The sequence below is a fragment of the Oncorhynchus gorbuscha genome, linkage group LG08 (genome assembly GCF_021184085.1).
Source record: "Oncorhynchus gorbuscha isolate QuinsamMale2020 ecotype Even-year linkage group LG08, OgorEven_v1.0, whole genome shotgun sequence".
Classification (NCBI taxonomy): Eukaryota; Metazoa; Chordata; class Actinopteri; order Salmoniformes; family Salmonidae; genus Oncorhynchus; species Oncorhynchus gorbuscha.
In genome coordinates, this window is record NC_060180.1 from 61,594,791 (window position 1) to 61,609,477 (window position 14,687).

At 45.0% G+C, this 14,687-nt stretch overlaps 1 protein-coding gene across 13 annotated transcripts in view; it reads right to left on the minus strand.

Moving 5' to 3' along the window:
* Positions 1-14,485, minus strand: part of LOC124041933 (period circadian protein homolog 2-like) — a 31,318-nt gene extending 16,833 nt beyond the window's left edge. For 6 of the 13 annotated variants that reach the window (XR_006840010.1, XM_046360124.1, XM_046360121.1 and 3 more), the window contains exons 1-14: positions 14,350-14,485; positions 9,281-9,903; positions 6,859-7,109; positions 6,584-6,705; positions 6,090-6,291; positions 5,502-5,553; positions 4,976-5,118; positions 4,748-4,826; positions 3,319-3,425; positions 3,021-3,174; positions 2,527-2,821; positions 2,108-2,219; positions 1,648-1,843; positions 1,063-1,181 (exon numbers count right to left, since the gene is read on the minus strand). Coding sequence is in view for 12 of the 13 variants with exons in the window: in XM_046360124.1 (XP_046216080.1) it covers positions 1,063-1,181; positions 1,648-1,843; positions 2,108-2,219; positions 2,527-2,821; positions 3,021-3,174; positions 3,319-3,425; positions 4,748-4,826; positions 4,976-5,118; positions 5,502-5,553; positions 6,090-6,291; positions 6,584-6,705; positions 6,859-7,109; positions 9,281-9,771 (2,323 nt within the window). In the remaining variant the exon portion in view is untranslated. Of the gene's footprint in view, positions 1-1,062; positions 1,182-1,647; positions 1,844-2,107; positions 2,220-2,526; positions 2,822-3,020; positions 3,175-3,318; positions 3,426-4,747; positions 4,827-4,975; positions 5,119-5,501; positions 5,554-6,089; positions 6,292-6,583; positions 6,706-6,858; positions 7,110-8,551; positions 8,653-9,280; positions 9,904-14,349 lie in introns of those variants that run through there. The other 7 variants (XM_046360122.1, XM_046360120.1, XM_046360127.1 and 4 more) reach the window with 6 other exon arrangements.
* Between the last annotated feature and the right edge of the window lie 202 nt (positions 14,486-14,687).

Consider the following 14,687-nt stretch of genomic DNA (forward strand, 5'->3'; position numbering starts at 1 on the left):
GAGAGTACACAGTGGCAGAATACCTGACTACTGTGACTGACCCAAACTTAAGGACAGCTTTGACTATGTACAGACTCAGTGAGCATAGCCTTGCTATTGAGAAAAGCCGCCGTAGGCAGACATGGCTCTCAAGAGAAGACAGGCTATGTGCACACTGCCCACAAAATGATGTGGAAACTGAACTGCACTTCCTAACCTCCTGCCCAATGTATGACCATATTAGAGACACATATTTACCTCAGATTACACAGATCAACAAAGAATTTGAAAACAAACCCAATTTGGATAAACTTCCATATCTACTGGGTGGAATTCCACAGTGTGCCATCACAGCAGCAAGACAATGAATAACAAACACCATTGTAAATACAACCCATATTTATTTTCCCTTGTGTGCTTTTTTGAAACTTCCTTATGTGTTAATGTTTCTATTAATTTGTATTGTTTATTTCACTTTTGTATATTATCTACCTCACTCACTCACTTTGGCAATGTTAATATGTTTCCCATGCCATTAAAGCCAATTGTGTGTGAGAGAGAGAGAGAGAGAGAGAGAGAGAGAGAGAGAGAGAGAGAGAGAGAGAGAGAGAGAGAGAGAGAGAGAGAGAGAAATGTGGCTGTCTGTAATAAGTATTGATCTTTTGATAAATTGGTATGTGTTCATCCGTTGTCCCTGGCGATCGGTGGAGCCAGATGGAATCTGCAGTGATGTTTCCCAACCAATGTATTATCAACGTTGTCACACCATATCTAATAAAGGTATCCGTGCCTAGTAATCTAGCAGTATTATTTGGTTTGAATTGAATTCATCCCACAGGTATCTTCAATTTGAATGAAGAAATGAAGGAAATTCAAACTGTGTATCTGAGATTTAATGATGGTGGGTAATTCAATTCATGGTGCATTCAATGACTGGTAGAAATGGATAGCGGTGTAGGAAAGGTCACTTATAGGTTTCATGCAACATCATACCAACCATACTGTAGTCAAGAGTTGTACATGTTTTATTGTAAGTAAAGGAGTAAAGCTAGATAACGTTAGTAGAACGTTGGTACAAGGTACCTTCAGATATCTGCATGCGGTTGTCCCCTCCTTTCTGCTTGTCCTCGTCTGAGGAAGTGTTGTCAGAAGAGTGGCACTTCCTCTTCATAGCGATGGGAATGTTACAGCCCTCTAGATATCTGTCAAGAGACACAGGAGACCGCTTAACTTTCTATCTTCATCAAAAACAATAGCCCATGATGTAACTACCATGAAATTGGGTAGCAGTAAGTTTAAATAGCAGCTACGTAGTACCTACCACTCTCCTTCCCACATACAGTAGCTACCCAGAAATACTACCTATAATTATTTTCCCCCATAAAAGACTAAACTAAATGAATAGACAGATGACTGCCTAATGACAAGAGAGATGTTCAGCACAGGAGGCTGGTGAGAGGAGGACGGCTAATAATAATGTCAGGAACAGAGCGGATGGAATGGTATCAAACACCTGGAAACCATGAGTTTGATGTATTTGATACCATTCCACTGATTCCACTCCAGTCATTACCACGAGCTTGTCAAATTAAGGTGCCACCAACCTCCTGTGGCGTACAGATAAATGATGAGCAAGATTAATAAATAAGTGACTAGTTAGAAGCTGACCTGATGACGTTGTCCAGACAGCTGATCTGTTGGTAGGAGTAGACCGCCTGGTCGTTGACGGCCAGCTGCTCCTCCTGTACTGCAGGCCTGCAGTTCTCCAGGTGGGTGGCCCCACTGTCCCTCCAGCTCAGAGGTGCCACGGGGGCTGCAGTGTCCTTGAGACGGACCGCCGCGGGACTCTTCTGGAGGAACTCTGCTAGGGAGAGGGTAACGGTCAGGACTGGAATGGGCATGAATATGAACATTATGTTTACACCAGACTACACCCATTTAACATCACCCATGTATTAAACACACACATATACATCTCGCTCAACACATAAACACGCATTCATATCTGTACATCCACACACATCCACTCCCCACTCTACATGATCAAATGCACACACAAGCATATCTCAAAAGGTATTTTTCTTGCAGATTGTAAATATTTCTGTTTTGGTTGTCTTGTGTGACTTACTGCCAGGGTTCTTCTTGGTCTCAGACCTGGCTGAGGAGGATGCTTTGTAGATTTGTTGTTCCTGACTGTTCTGGAGGTGGATTCCTTTACAGATCCCCTGGAATGACCTCTGCTGGGGTGGAGAGAAGAGACATGCTCACTATCATGGAGAGAGAGAGAGAGAGAGAGAGAGAGAGAGAGAGAGAGAGAGAGAGAGAGAGAGAGAGAGAGAGAGAGAGGAGAGAGAGAGAGAGGGAGAGGAGAGAGAGGGAGGGAGGGAGGGGGAGGGAGGGAGGGAGGGAGGGAGGGAGGGAGGGAGGGAGGGAGGGAGGGAGGGAGGGAGGGAGGGAGAAATAGACTGGGAAAAGTGAGAAATAGACTGGGAAAAGTGAGAGCGAGAAAGAGATAGACAGGTAAAACAGAAGTAGAAGGGTACTCACAGGTTTGGCCCAGCTGCTCTCTCCCTCCTCCTCGATGCGTGTCCTGCTTGGGCTGCTACCATTGCTGTTGATGTTGATGTCTCTGGTTGAATGTGTGTTGCTCTCGCTGGTCTTTCCCTGGGATGCTGCAAGGTGGTCGTTGCTTCCCACGTACCCACTGGTGCTAGTGCTGTGAACCGGCTGTAGTAGCAGTCTGTGGATCTGCTCAGTGATCTCCTGGACTTCAGAGTCCATGATCTTGGTCTCCATGAGGGCAGGGAGCGGGGCCTCGAACACATCCTCATTCACCGGTCCCCTTCCAGTGGAAACAACCATATTATCATTATTAGCAGTCATTTCTAGAACAATAGACACAGCATAAAAAAGTATTTTTTTGCCATTTAAAAAAATGATGCCAAGATACTGTAACACAAAAAAAGTGCTGAGCAGGGAGAAGTGCCAAGATACTAAAAATGTTCCAAAATAGGAAAACATTGTGCTAGGCAGACACTCACATGCGGACGGTGTGCCTCCCGATGATGAAAGAGACCTTACAGCTCCAGGGATTGACAAAGCTGGACCAGCTGGTGTCGATGATGGCGTACTCTCCGTTCCGTGTGCAGAACCTGATGGAGGAGTGGTCGAACGGCTGGCCAGCATACTGAAGGACTATGGATAGGAGAGAGAGAAAAGGGAGTATAAATGTCACTAAAATATGCTGTAAAGGGACATTCCATTTGTTTTGTATGCAACCCAGTGATGTAATAATTAAAAGTGTAATAATTGTTCATGTGTTGTTCTAGTTTTACTTACTCCTCTTGTGAATGGCCAACATGCTCTGCCTGTCATTGGGGTGCATGAGAAGAAGGACTGGGGTGCCAATCAGCTCCTGGGGGAGGTAACCAAGGAGAGGAACAGCCCTGGAACACACACACAATGACATTATGAATCAGCGTACAGTAGTCCTACCTCAGGAGGTTGGTGGTACCTTAATTGGGAAGGACAGGCTCGTGGTAATGGCTGGAGTGCAATCAGTGGAATGGTATAAAAAAGGACCCTGGGACTACACACCTCCCTCTGCAACTGGACCCTGGACTTCCTGACGGGCTGTCACCAGGTGGTAAGGGTAGGCAACAATACATCTGCTACGCTGATCCTCAACACTGGGGACCCTCAGGGATGTTAGTCCTCCTGTACTGCCTGTTCACCCACAACGCGTGACCAAGCACGATTCCAACACCATCATTAAGTCAGCAAACGACACAACAGTGGTAGGTCTGATCACCGACAACAATGAGACAGCCTATAGGGAGGATGTCAGAGACCTGGCCGTGTGGTGCCAGGATAACAACCTCTCCCTCAACGTGATCAAGACAAAGGACATGATTGTGGACTACAGGAAAAGGAGGGCTGAACACGCCCCCATTCATATCGACGGGGTTAAAGTGGAGTGGGTCGAGAGTTTCAGTTCCTTGGTGTTCACATCACCAACAAACTATCATGGTGCAAACGCACCAAGACAGTCATGAAGAGGGCATGACAAAACCTTTTCCCCCTCAGGAGACTGAAAAGATTTGTCATGTGTCCCCAGATCCTAAAAAAAGTTTTACTGCTGCACCAGCGAGAGCATCCTGACCAGTTACATCACCGCCTGGTATGGCAACTGCTAGGCATCTGACCGTAAGGCGCTATAGAGGGTAGTGCGTATGGCCCAATACATCACTGGGGCCAAGCTTCCTGCCATCGAGGACCTAGTGTATATACTAGACGGTGGTCAAAGACTCCAGCCCCCCAAGTCATAGACTGCTCTCTCTGCTACCGCACAGCCATAGTTCTGCCTACATGTACAAATGACCTCAACTAACCTGTACCCCTGCACATTGACTCTGTACCTGTCCCCCCTGTTTATAGCCTCGTTATTGTTATGTAATCTTATTGTGTTACTTTTTATTTAATTTTTTACTTGAGTTAATTTAGCAAACATTTATTGAACTGCATTGTTGGTTAAGGGCTTGTAAGTAAGCATTTCATGGTAAGATCTAAACCTGTTGTATTCGGCACTTGTGACAAATAACATTTGATTTGAAATACATCAAACACATGGTTTCAATGTGTTGGATGCCATTCAATTTTCTCTGTTCCAGCCATTATTATGAGCCGTCCTCCCCTCAGCAGCCTACACTGATTACTAGATCATAATCCCAATACAAACACAGTATCAGAAAAATGTTTGGTGTCTTGCCTCTCGTCCACATCCTGGAACACGCAGCTAGGAGTGTGTGTGGTGGTGAAGATGCGCTTGTCGCTAGGAATTCTGGGAGCTGTAGGCAAATTAAAACACTGTTAACACCACTGTTCCCACACACCAATCGCATACTATCCACTGTTATACACTATTAAAGATGCAGTTTCAAAAGTATTCAAACAGGCACAACTCAGGTGTTGTGATGGCATTTTGATTGGTCCTTACCCTTGTATCCGGAATGCAACCTTTCAGCCAGTAGGAGGCAGCAGAGCTGGTTCTCAGAATGGACCTTGTCCTGCACCTTCATCAGGAAGGAGGTCATACGGAACGGAGAGTACTGTATGTCCCCCTCACACTCCTTACCTCCACTACAGAACACAGGAGAGAGTGGACAAAGTCAGCAAGTCACTAAAGCAGCAACAAAACCATGAAAATATAGCCTATAGTATGATAATGATTGACGGTTTGTGTCAGTGGATTTCCCTTCTTCAGCAGCTATTTCACAGAGTTCAGCTCTACTACGCTACTTGTGTTTTTACCTGCCTCTTGGGAGCAGAGTTGAGCCGTAGTTTTACTTTAACAACAACTATGAATAGTGAGTGTGTGCATCTATACGTGTACGTGTGTGTCAGAGAGGAGCGAGAAGAGACCAGCTCGAGACTCAAACTAATTTAAATCTATCCAAAGTGGAAAAAGGGAATGAATAGAAATGCAAAGAGAAGCTGGCACACGGTCATAGCCCTACACACACCTGATCCGACAGAAGAAGGATTTCTCCCGCATGCAATCCGACGGGGAGGACTCTGAAAAGAGAAGAGGGGAAGGGGAACATTTTTTAATTCAAAAGAAGCCTCTACTTCATCGGCTTACTGCCGACCCTCGCCTCAGTGTTTCCATGCCTACACTACGCATGTTTCCCAAGCTCTTATTAATCCCTCTGCGTTACCTGGCTTTAGGGACTCTGTCATTGATTTGTATTGTTTAGCATGGCTGACGAGGGTAGGGCGACTAGACTCAAATCCAGTTAAATGTTTTCATGTTTTCCTAGCAACAGTTCAGCGTGTGCTGTTTTAAATGAATTTGTTTTCCGATCATTATAACTACATGGGATTTGCGTGTAAAGAGTTGTGAGTGTCTCAAAAGGGTGCTATAGATTTCAAAATAATGATTCACTATCATTAGGACGGGGGACCACTCGTAAAGCCAGATGTAATGGGTAAACATGCATGTTTTCTTTTTCCACCCTACCTTAAACATTTTTGTGCACACCTTGTGATGTATCTAAAACTGTTTATAGACTGTCTATAAGAGGTTATACGTTAAAGAGGGTGTTAGCTACCTGCTCCGGGGCACATGCTCCAGGAGGGCAGGTGGTAGGGCGTGGTGAAGCTGTAGAAAACACTGACGTCTTGGGGAGTCAGGAACTCCACAAACCTAGCGTCCTTGAAGACACCCCTTTTACAGTTGAGGATAGAGGCAGCCTGGTCTGAGATGTAGACGATCTTCCCCGTGATCAGAGATATCGCTACCGCAAAGTTGTCCTGGAGGAACACACAGGAATACGTATGAGAAAAACATGCATATACAGTACACACACAGCTGCAAGCGTGGATTATTCCTAATCGCTGGGATATCTGATCTGTTGTTGTTCAGACACTGTATGTCAAATAAGGCCAGAGATGGACACAGGTGTGGGTATGACTATGAGTCACGCTATCAATGTACTTTGGTATTGTTGGGTTCTGTTTGCAACTGCTTTATGTGTTTAAGGTAAAATTGTCTCTTTTTCATGCTTTGAAGGTGTATTCAGAGGAAAAAGGGTTAGTAACTTACATTGTTTTTGAGGGTGTACTCTGAGGTGATGCTGTCTATCTCCTTGATGGTGTAAGAGGATACATCCAGGCCGGATGGCTGAATGCTATTGGTCATAAACAGCTGGTAGTACTCCTCATTGGCTGAAACACAACAACACAAACCCACATTGGTTTCCTATTTGCCTTTTAAGATGCATTAGACAACAACAAACTATAATGTAATGCTAAATACATAATCAAATCACATGTTCAGGCTTACTACCCAGAATGCTTTGCGGTTGAGTTATCTCTTACCTTCCACCTGTTTGACACAGCGCAGGGCGTATTTCAGAGTGTTGAGGGAGCTGGACTTGTTGCCCTTGTTCCTCTTGTCAGCAGGAAGGTGGCGCTTGAGCTCCTTCAGGGTCCTGAGAAGCTCCTTCTGGGTCTTGGCCTTAGCTGACTCCTCACTACTGCAGCCGCTGGTGGAAGGGTTGTCCTGCTCAGAACTCAGCAGGCTGAAAGCATTGGAACTACTGGGAGGAGAGGGGCTGTGGGAGTTAGAGCTGGGGAGACAGACAGACAGACAGACAGAGATTATTAATGACATAAAGTAACATGTTTTCATTGAGAATTGTTTCAAACCACTAGAATTAAATTGTTATAAGCAAAAGTGATACACTAAAAATAGACTCCAAAGCTACTACCATATAGACATATGCAACCATTGATGAATGATTTAATTCCTCAATCGTGGACAATAAGTGGATTTCATGTTTATGACGAAGAGGGTATTTTCCAAAATGTTTTAAATGAAATAGCAAAACAAAGTCCTTGAGTTTAGCATGAAATGAGTGGATCCATTTCTTTGCCCATCTGGTACAATGGCTTGGAGTTTGCTCTACTTTTATTGTGTTCAGGAGAGTACAATGATACAATGGTACATGGATACCAGAGCAGCTCTTAAAAATGATATTTGCCTTTTTGTTTTCCCCATCCACTCTGCAGTTGTCTGTGTTCCTGTCTCTGTAACATTCCACTCTTTGTACTCCGTAAAATGTGCCATCTTTGGCAAATGACACCTTGAGTGGAATGTAATAGCTGAACAAAGACTGGCAACCACGCTAACTCCACAGAGGATGCCATGGGAATTCTATGCTGTTTCAATCTCAGGTCAGTCTGACTTTCCTCTGTCTTTGAAAGAGCATAATTACATCACCTAGTGGTCAAACAGGGAAATGGTTCCAATCGTTTTTCCACCATTCATTTTTGTGTTTCGTTTAGGATCACCCTGGCGTGATGTTTTGATAACCATGTAAATCTCTCTCAGACAAGGTGACTTATATCAATATATTTACTCTCAGATTTGAAAATGCTAATTAGCATCAAAGTATGGGAAAAATGAATGGTGGAAAACCGATTACAACCATTTTCTAGTTTGACCACAAGGTTTTATGGGTATTATGACTCTGTGGTACTCTATTGTGTCTTTTTGAAGCAAAGACGGGACCATGGCACAGGTAAACTGGATTGTGTGTGTGCGTTAATGTGTGTGTGAGAATCTGTAGTAAGTATGAGCCAATGTGTGTTTTTGTGTCACAGGCATCAGCCTAAAGGCTAAGCAAGAGCGCTAATACATCCAAAAGCTATAAACAGCTGCTGAAGACAGCCAACTCATGAAATATAACTCAGGTGTATTTAAATAGTAGCTCAGAATATAATATAAGCATTTAGAGATCTAATTATATAAAAGAGAGCCACCTAAAGTATCAGCGGTATCTCCTATTGGCATTAACAGAGTGGTCTGGCAAACGGTTGCAACTAATTATAGAGGTAGGTAAATAGAATAAGCTAATTATATAATGATAATAAGAGCAGCTGTAGGCCTCCCCACTGTTGCAGTGGAGCTGACAGGTACATACTGTATTGTCACAGAGTGGAGACAGAAAGCGAAAGACAACTTCACCCTATGACACACAAGTACTGCGACCTCTCAGCAAAAAAATACCTCGATCACTCTTTGCTTTTAACGAGAAGTTCCACACAATCAAGATGTGCTCCAGTGCCTTTCTCTTCAAAGAGTGTTTTCAGGTGTTTTCAGCCCAGCTGCTGAGAAATAAGGAGGGGGCAGAGTGTGTCATTAGGGTGGTGAAGTGGGCACCGCCATCCAATTACAGCCACTCCATTGTCAGCTTCCATAAGTTCTCAATGGGGTCCATTATTACTTTCTACGGGGTTTTCACTTCTCTCTGTGAGGGTCTCACTTCCAATATGTGGTCCATCATTTCCTGTCTATGGAGCAGCCTGCATGGGCACCATGGGGAGAGAAATGAGAGACAGGGTGCCGCTGTCAGTATCTAGGGCATGTCAGATGTGGACCAGCCTGTGCCAACAGAGGAAGATCGAGGGATGGAGGGACCCTGATACAACATGAAAGACAGCCACCATCTCTAACGGCCTCAGAATGTGCTGCCAGTGAGGCATATTGATGTCAACCTACGTCAAAGGGGGACACAGACACAACAACAGAGGATGATAAAAAGGACATGCATCATCATGTAGCCTTGGATTTAGATGGGATGTTGATGATGTGTGGTGTTGGATCAACTAATAATGTCAACTCTTCCTAGTCTGATGGGCTGCCGGCAAAATAAGACTGGTAAAAAGGTACCCATCTAGAAATGTTGTCTAGTCTAACCCCTCCCATAAACCAACTAAAGCACATCCGCTCACTGACCGCTTGTTGCTCCCAGACGACCCCCCGAGAGCCGAGTCTCTGCTGTTGCCATTGGAGCTACCTGTTGACTCGTTGCCGTGACTCTCGTTTCCATGGCTTCCGTGGATCTCGTTGCCGTGTGACTCGGTCCCGCTGGATCCACTGCTCTTCATGTCCACGTCGTCGTGGAAGGAACGTGAGCAGGCGCTCCTACGGCCAATGTGGGGTGAGGCCGAGGGGTCCTGGCAACTGCTGTCACTGCCTTCTGAGGCTAGACCCAGGCCTGGACCAACCTGGCTATAGCTGCTCCTACAACGAAGCTGGGCTATGGACCTGCACCCTGAGGCCCCCCTAGCCATGGACCTGCACCCTGAGGCCCCCCTAGCCATGGACCTGCACCCTGAGGCCCCCCTAGCCATGGACATGCACCCCGAGGCCCCCCTAGCCATGGACCTGCACCCTGAGGCCCCCCTAGCCATGGAGCTGCAGTCTGGGTCTGAATTATCTGACATTAGAGGAAGGGAGGTGTGGTGTGTTGAGGGTTTAAACCAGAGAAGTGCTGAGTAGAGGATGGAGGAAGCTAAACTTAATCACCCCATTGTCCACAGGATGCCAAAGAGAATGGATGGATGAGCTGCAGTTTTCTGGAAGAGAGGAAGAGGAGGGTCAGTTAGCTACACTAGTTGTGACAATTTCTTACAATGTTAAAACCATTTAAGCGCACAATTAAATAAATCCCAGGAACAAATATATAATTTGATACAGTAGAATTCCTCTGAAGCTATCAGACAAGAAACACCTAGCCAAGACCCCCAAAGGTGTCACCTGCCCCTGTCCTCTGCCCTGTAACACAACAGAGCTAGCTAGACATTGGCTATCCCAGTACCTATATCAGTTCTATCTAGACCTCTGGGATCCACCCAAGTGAGGGCCAGGTCAAGGGATGGTCCATCAAAGCGGAACCACCCGACAGTTCTCCTTATTGGGGTAGCCCCCTGCCCTTTCTCCCCCCTCTGGGGAGCTCAGTTGAACCTGTAACTTGTCTAGGCAGGGCTTGAGTCAGGCCAGCTCAGTGTATGAGTCTACTCCACTATCCTTTCAAAGGGACTCCCAGTCCCTGACAGACATGAAACGTGCCAAACCAAGCCATTGTGTCCTGTAAACAGCAGTTGGCACGGCCGCGGTGGAAAATAACTCCTCTGCACTAAGTCCACATGCCTTCACGCAACACACTGTCCTCTCTGTATTTGACCAATTGAATTACGGCCTTGTGTGTGTGTGTGTGTATGTGTGTGTATGTGTGTGTGTGTGTGTGTTCCCAGAGTAACGTGGTGACCCAGAGAGAGACTCGCAGGAGGCAGTAGTAAAATGCACTACGGACTGTCTGTCTGTTATTGCAGGGACTGGTTCTAACAGACAGTATGCGAGGTGGCTACTCCTGTTTGTGTATTATTTTGCTCTGTTGAGTAATGGGCACAATGGCAGGTGTGAAGAGGTGGCAGATAACTGGCCGGCTATTAGTAATATTTCAAGTTTTAAGTTTCAATGTTTATTCACCACATGCACACAATACAACAGTGTCCAAGACTAGACTTGACCTGTGTCCAGGAAACTGGCCCTCAAAGCCAACCCCCCCTGTTAGTGATGTATCACTCTCCTTGCTTTGCCCTGAGTAGCATCATATGAACGACACAAAGCCCCCAATCAGTAATGTAACGACACAATGCCCCCAATCAGTCATGAATGACACAATGTCCCCAATCAGTCATGAACGACACAATGCCCCCAGTCAGTCATGAACAACACAATGCCCCCAATCAGTCATGAATGACACAATGTCCCCAATCAGTCATGAACAACACAATGCCCCCAATCAGTCATGAATGACACAATGTCCCCAATCAGTCATGAACAACACAATGCCCCAATCAGTCATGAACAACACAATGCCCCCAATCAGTCATGAATGACACAATGTCCCCAATCAGTCATGAACAACACAATGCCCCCAGTCAGTCATGAACGACACAATGCCCCCAATCAGTCATGAACGACACAATGCCCCCAATCCGTCATGAACGACACAATGCCCCCAGTCAGTCATGAACGACACAATGCCCCCAATCAGTCATGAACGACACAATGCCCCCAGTCAGTCATGATCGACACTATGCCCCCAATCAGTCATGAATGACACAATGCCCCAGTCAGTCATGAATGACACAATGCCCCCAATCAGTCATGAACGACACAATGCCCCCAGTCAGTCATGAACGACACTATGCCCCCAATCAGTCATGAATGACACAATGCCCCAGTCAGTCATGAATGACACAATGCCCCCAGTCAGTCATGAACGACACAATGCCCCCAGTCAGTCATGAATGACACAATGCCCCCAGTCAGTCATGAATGACACAATGCCCCCAATCAGTCATGAATGACACAATGCCCCAGTCAGTCATGAATGACACAATGCCCCCAATCAGTCATGAACGACACAATGTCCCCAGTCAGTCATGAACGACACAATGCCCCCAATCAGTCATGAACGACACAATGCCCCCAATCAGTCATGAACGACACAATGCCCCCAATCAGTCATGTAACGCATTGGGCTGCTTGCCAATGTCCTCTGGCTGAATCTACCACTGTTACTATAAGGTCATAAACATAATCAGCATAACTTTATGGTGTTGCATTAGTAGTCAATAAAGTAACTTAAACCATAAAGCATTATTGAATTGAACCACGCCGTGCTGGGGACAGGAGACGTGCTGTCATCATGGGACTATTGTAACTTAACGAGGTTGAACGTTTTCAAAACTCAGACTACTGACCCATTTCCTCCACAATATCTTTATTACATTACTTCCTGACTACAGGAGCCTGAAATAGAAGAACATGGAAAGAACAACTACTGGTGTTTTGGGATGACAAAGATAAGCACACTTGTTCTACACTGCTGCTCATTGATAATTGATTAGATACATGACTACCACTACACTGCTGCTCTTTGATTATTGATTAGATACATGACTACCACTACACTGCTGCTCATTGATTATTGATTAGATACATGACTACCACTACACTGCTGCTCATTGATTATTGATTAGATACTGCTGCTCATTGATTATTGATTAGATGACTACCACTACACTGCTGCTCATTGATTATTGATTAGATACATGACTACCACTACACTGCTGCTCATTGATTATTGATTAGATACATGACTACCACTACACTGCTGCTCATTGATTATTGATTAGATACATGACTACCTCTACACTGCTGCTCATTGATAATTGATTAGATACATGACTACCACTACACTGCTGCTCATTGATTATTGATTAGATACATGACTACCACTACACTGCTGCTCATTGATTATTGATTAGATACATGACTACCACTACACTGCTGCTCATTGATTATTGATTAGATACATGACTACCACTACGCTGCTGCTCATTGATTATTAATTGCCATTACCATTAGTACCTATCTATTTTATCTTGCTACTGGTCACTGTTACTCATGTTTAATGTATATATTACCACTTGTATATTACCATAGGCATTTATATATTCCTGCTACCAGTCAGTCACTTTCCAGCCCTGTTTACATATTCACTGAGTGTACAAAACCTTAGGAACATGACATAGACTGACCAGGTGAATCCATATGCCTTTCACAAGCATTTTGGATTAGGAGGTTCATTTTATACATTGTGTATACATAATATTATAAATAATATAAATAAGTAGGTGAGGTGAGGCCACTGTAGCATTTACATATGTAGTTTAAACACTTCATTTTTATTTCAAAATGTACAAATAATCTAACTTGTTTGTACATGTTAGACATCTTAGTAAGTAGGCTATTATTACTGAAGACTAATTTCGGATGAACAAAAAAAATGAATCCTCCTCCATACCATTGACCTTATGATTGTGTCTCTCTAGCAAAGAAAAATCTCATCAAATTGGAAAATCACACACAGCGATTATTGTTTAGTCGGCTAAAGATGACTAAAAACAGGACACAACACCGGCTCCATGCGGTGGCGATTTTTCATTTAGGCCTAATCGACGTGTTATAAAACAGCGGCGCAAGGCACCCAGCCACTGTCTGGCTTGAAACAATCGAACCAGCCGCCTGATCAGTTAATAATGTTTTGTACCAATGTTTCACTGCCAGAAAACACCGCAATAGACTGCCCTTTCAATACACTAAGCATGTTTTTGAAAGATCTCTGACACATGCAATGATGACTGATCACTCATCCTCACTCAAGCTTGATCATACAGAGGGCAAACATTTGTTATTGTTTTGCATAATTGTTTCTCTGTATTGTTTCTATGACTATGGCACAGGCTGCGTACAGTCCAGCAGTAGACATGTAAGGAGCGTAACTAACAGTCAGTGGGCAGGGCTTACTGTCCCACTATGACCCGCACACTGACAGTCAGTGGGTAGGGCTTACTGTCCCACTATGACCCGCACACTGACAGTCAGTGGGTAGGGCTTACTGTCCCACTATGGCCCGCACACTGACAGTCAGCGGGCAGGGCTTACTGTCCCACTATGACCCGCACACTGACAGTCAGCGGGCAGGGCTTACTGTCCCACTATGACCCGCACACTGACAGTCAGCGGGCAGGGCTTACTGTCCCACTATGACCCGCACACTAACAGTCAGTGGGCAGGGCTTACTGTCCCACTATGACCCGCACACTGACAGTCAGCGGGCAGGGCTTACTGTCCCACTATGACCCGCACACTGACAGTCAGTGGGCAGGGCTTTACTGTCCCACTATGACCCGCACACTGACAGTCAGTGGGCAGGGTTTACTGTCCCACTATGACCCGCACACTGACAGTCATGCAACGCAACTTTCTAACTCCTTTTAAATATATATATTTTTTTGTAAAACCCACCAAGGCCTGTTATAATAAAGATGTATATATGCTCTGACCACTCCCAGAGTTTCGAAGAAGTAGGCTTTCGCGATACAGTTGAAAATCCCCCACAAACACCAAACCATAGGAGCCAACAAAAATATCACAAATTCACCAACCTGCCAGTTAAAGTAGATTATCGTCTCTTTTCTGTGATTTCAACGACTTCTGTTGGTTTGCAAAACGAATCGTTTTATTTTGCTTCTCGGTCATTCAGGCTTTGGTTTGACACACTACACTACTCTACACCTAGCGTTCAAGTTTCGTCATAGTCATATCCCTAGCACTTCAGAGTGACCTCATTTTGAGCTCCGCCCTTAGCACCGTCGACCTCCTTCCTCTACCCTGCGTTTATTGGCTCCGGTAATTGTGTTTCCATGGCAAGTATATGGAAACAGCCCGAGACGTACGACCATTGGTGAAAAACGATGTCAGTCTCTTTATAAAATGATTTCAC